The sequence below is a fragment of the Notolabrus celidotus genome, chromosome 3 (genome assembly GCF_009762535.1).
Source record: "Notolabrus celidotus isolate fNotCel1 chromosome 3, fNotCel1.pri, whole genome shotgun sequence".
Lineage (NCBI taxonomy): Eukaryota > Metazoa > Chordata > Actinopteri > Labriformes > Labridae > Notolabrus > Notolabrus celidotus.
This window is the reverse complement of record NC_048274.1, coordinates 18,398,173-18,402,754: the sequence shown is the minus strand read 5'-3', so window position 1 is coordinate 18,402,754 and position 4,582 is coordinate 18,398,173. Positions and strand designations below refer to the sequence as shown.

The window sequence follows — 4,582 nt, the reverse complement described above, 5'->3', positions numbered from 1 at the left end:
CTGTATCTGATTCAGGACCAGATGTGAAGGTGCCCTAAATCAGAAGTGATAAGATCAAATCTGATGGGACTTCAAACTGTCCTAAAAAAAATTACATCTGAGTCACAGATGAGATAAATATACTTGGTATGGAACAGTAATTTACAGCACTAGTAACAGGGCCAGGTGCTTGTGTTGTATTCTTGGTGTCTGTTAGAACCATTTTTAATATGTGTTGTTATGTATGTGTATCATAACAAGATACAGGAACTGAAAAGAGCAGTTGGTCATTGAACAATGTTTTTTTTATTTCAGAATATGACTGAATAAAGTTAAGGACAGGAATCAGATGTAGACAACCATTGTTTGATTATCTAAGACAGCTGGGTTAACATATTATTTCCGATTGAGAACATTTATCTTCTAATCAACAACTTTGAAAACAGATGAATATTAGCAGCTGTAGAGCAGGTTGATCCTCCTGATGTCCCAGTAGGACATGCCCCTCCTCTGGCCGATCTGGACATTGGCGTTGGGGATGGGGGTGATGGAGTCCCTCCCGTATGCGATAGAGAAGGCTGTTCTTCCATAATGCATGATGGAGGAGTAGTCATAGGGAGTGTTCAGGTTGTTGGTGGACTGCTTGTAGAAGTTGTAGGCCATCTGCTGGTTGATGTTCTGCCAGTTGATCCTGACGTAGGAGTCACGGTCGCTCCTGGTCTGTTCGTGCTGGAAGCCCAGAGCGTGGTTCATCTCGTGCTGGACGATGCCGTGGTGGAGGCAGCCTTGTCTGTTGAGAGAGAGCACCTGTCTGCCTCCAGTTCTGCCCAGAGAGGAGTAACATCCGGCTTTGTTCTCTATGCTGATGTAGTCGTACTGGTTGGTGCGAGGCACGAAGCGGATGCAGGTTTGTCTGTGATACACCTTCATGGCGTAGTCCATCATCTGCCTCTCCCGCCTGGTGAAGTGGCTGCTCACGGTGAAGGGGATAATCACCTTGCCGTTGGAGGCTTTTTTCCACTGGCACTTCTGATACCAGCACTTCATAGCGTTTCTGGTTCTGGGAGCAACCAGGTCTCCTTCCAGCAGGATCTCATCGGTGGCGTTGTTGGAGGTCAGGATCCTGGTGCTGATGTCCATGGTGTCTGGGTCTTCATCTTCTTCTTCTATTTCTTCAAAGCCTTCTGTGTCTCCCTCCTCTTGGAGAGGAAGTGCCTGAGAGAGGCCTAGCAGGAGCAGCAGCAGCAGGCTGGCAGAGGGAGTCATCTTCAGGGAGGCCGTGGAGCTTCTGTAGAGATCTGCTGTGGAGAGACTCCTTGAAGCTTGATGTTTGACTCAGGTCAGTCCACACTCTTTATACTCTCCTCTACAGGTGTGTCTTCAGGAGGATTATGTGTTGGGGTCATCTTTGTTAGGCCAAAATAAACCTAACTCCACAGACAAACCTACTCTTTAAACATGGTTTGTTATGTCTGCTCATCAGACAGGACCTGTTTGTAAAAAAATACATTTTACCTCCTTAAAACAGGTTCTGAATTCACTGATTGGAATGTCCTGTTGATGTGATGATGTTTGGTAGCGAGCCAAAATACTAGGTACACATGAATTTCAAAATTTGCAAAAAAAAAAACTGTTGTCATTGTGTAGGAAAAGTAATGACCTTAGCATACAGCTTTTTCCTTATTTTACCTCTTTTTTCTCCCCCTTTTCCCCACTCCAAACAGACTGTTGTCAAATTTACCAGACCTTTCTATTTGTATTAATAGGAGTGTAGTTATTCCTCCAGAGTTTGTGTTCAGGGCTGCCTCTTCAAGAGCAGTCTGTTTTTCATAACAAACAACTACTACAGAGAAATAGCAGACTATAAAATGCCATAATTGACCAATCAGACTCAAGTGTTTAACACAACTCTGTGATAACAGTAAAATAAACAGCTGGCAGTGGCCCGTAGAGAATGTCTGGGCACATCCCCATGTCTTGTTTTTGCAAACGTTGGACATTAAAGAATCTCACTGAACAGAGATTAAATTAGGACTTTGCAGGTCCTGTGAGGACTTTCAATTTATGTCGACTTTGGGGCCCCCTATGGACAACGTGGTACCTTTTACATCTTTTCTGATCTTGTCTTCTACATGTTTGAGTAGTGTTTACTGACAAAGAATCTCATCCTACTTTCTTTTAACAGTGAAATGTGTCGCTCTCTGTGTATACGTATAAATGCTGTTTCTGCAGCCTGCTTTAAATCATCTCGTCTGACACCAAACCTCTAACTGGTTACTGGTATAAAATGACCTTATAGAAATTGTCAGTTTGGGCAGCAGCCTCCAGAGCTCCTCCCATGTGCACAGCCCTGTTAGGTTACTCTTTAGTTCATGTGTTTGTAGCTTAAGTGTAGGTAATCTATCTTCATGCTTTACTGAGGTGTGCTCAGCTAGCTTAGAGGTGGTTAAAAATGTAACGCTTGCCACACAGTCACTCTATTACACACATCAGCAGTCCAGTGTATTGTAGTGCTGCAGCTGTTCAACATGAACACGTTCAAGATAAAGTGCTGCAGCATCAGTGAGGACAAATGCTCAGGGACCATAACAACCTACAACATATTTATTTTATGATTTTCAATGTGTACTTTAGCTGCTATGTTTTGACACTTAGGATGGTATGTTTCTCCTCCTGGAGGGAGTATATGATGAGAAGGTAGCAGGTATTTTGTTAAAGGGCACATTCGTACAACGTTCTTAGTAGCTATGATGTGATTCAAAATTTGGACTTCTCATTTAGGGAGCTTACTGAAGGATATCATCCATCATGAGTTAAATGTTGAGTTAAAGCGTTGATTGTACTTCCTATACACTGACAATCTTTAAAAAATAGTAAAAGTTAAAGGTGTGAACGACACAGCTACCAGACTTTTTATGATTTTCTATATCATGTAATGTGTCCTGAAATGTTTGAGTTAATACATGCATAAGGCTCCTGTTTGTAACTTAGCTGTGTGATATTTCTACATCTTACTGTATACATATTAATTCATTTAACCATAGTAATAGATATGAATTGCAAACAATCATCCAACACTAGTATTTCATTTTTTTCTGAAATCAAAAGACACTCAAGCGTTGGTCTGATTTGTATCAGGGATCACAGTGATGGACTTAATCCACTGTACAGTTTGTCATGCAGAAAAAATGAGAATGACAGCAGAGTGGCTGGACAAAGTGCCACAGGGACAGTGATAAAAAAACACAGGGCAGCAATCCTCCATCATAACCGTGAAATAAGAGAGCACTGAGTGCCAGGGTCACTCACTGCTCGCTGTACAGCTTTTGGCTTACAATATTTGTCGGGCTGCTCAGATGCTCTATCAGGACCAATTCAATAGCATCTGAAGCAGCACAATCTATCAGGCAAACTGTGGACTCAGCAGGAGGAGCGACCATTTGTCATGGAGTCACTCAGAGTACCCGGGTGATTTAAGATCAACCACAGTGCCTGCTGATGCAGTGCAAGCAAACTGAAGACATTATTTTAGGATGCCTCTTAATCACAGGTCCACAGGAGGAAGAATGCATTTACACTTGAATCCTGTAACAAACAAATAAATTACTAGAACACTAATGCAAATTATATCACAGTTTAAATTTAATGCTGACACCTTCATGTCCTCTGAAGGTTCTGACTATTTTTTACAAAACCTTTATTTTCCATATATTAAATATTTTTATTCTGATCTATTGAACAGAATAAGCGTTTTCAATGAATCTAAGAGACCAGAGAATGAAATCAAGACTCAGATCTTCTTACTGTGGGTGGTACTGCTGGTGATAAAGCAAAACAAGGTCACTCTTCTCTTGACCTCACTGGACATTTTAATGACTAAAAGCATCATTAAAATGACATGTATGAGTCAATATTCAGTCAGCTGATTGATAGACGTATGGTTAGTCTGTATGCTGAACCAGCTTTTACATCCAGATTATGTTCTTTAAAAGCAGAAAAGCTCTCCAAGGAGATGTGTGGGCTCAAGTTTTGTTTTATACAAAAGAGTAACACTGATAAATCTATGATGCGTAATGATCATTTCCATCATAACGTACTTTATTGTTTTCTGAAAAACCACAGATGAGCTCATTCCTTTGTCTGTTACACTTTACCAAAGAAGCTGACACAAAGGCACAGTGGCATTATTGGGTCTGGTAACACACTGCTGGAACATTATTTAATTGTTATGCTAAATCAACAAGAAACTTAATATCAGCTGTTCTTGACTGATTGGTGATCAGCATGACAAAAAGTCCTGCCACTGATGTTAATGTAAACATTGGTTCCCAAAAACCTGCACCATGATTGTAAATGATCAAAACGAGCTGAGGGAGTGAAACTATGAGTTCAAAGCTGTCTGGATATCTATTGGAATGTTCCAAGGAAAATAATTTCTGAATGCATGATTCATGGCTGCTGAGCCCAGCCTCTCATTGTCCCTCTGGTTGGCTCAGACCACAAACTGTTGTAATTTTTTTTTTTTTTTAGATAGAGGTCTTGTCTAATGCGCAGACATAACAAACCATGTTTAAAGAGTAGGTTTGTCTGTGGAGTCCTCCCT

The 4,582-nt window shown here is 41.0% G+C and overlaps 1 protein-coding gene across 1 annotated transcript; it reads right to left on the bottom strand.

The window, feature by feature from the left end:
• Window positions 1–321: 321 nt before the first annotated feature.
• Window positions 322–1,245, bottom strand: LOC117810292 (high choriolytic enzyme 2-like). The gene has a single exon (XM_034680051.1). It carries the CDS (start codon window positions 1,243–1,245, stop codon window positions 433–435), a length of 813 nt encoding a protein of 270 aa, XP_034535942.1. The 3' UTR covers window positions 322–432.
• Between the last annotated feature and the right edge of the window lie 3,337 nt (window positions 1,246–4,582).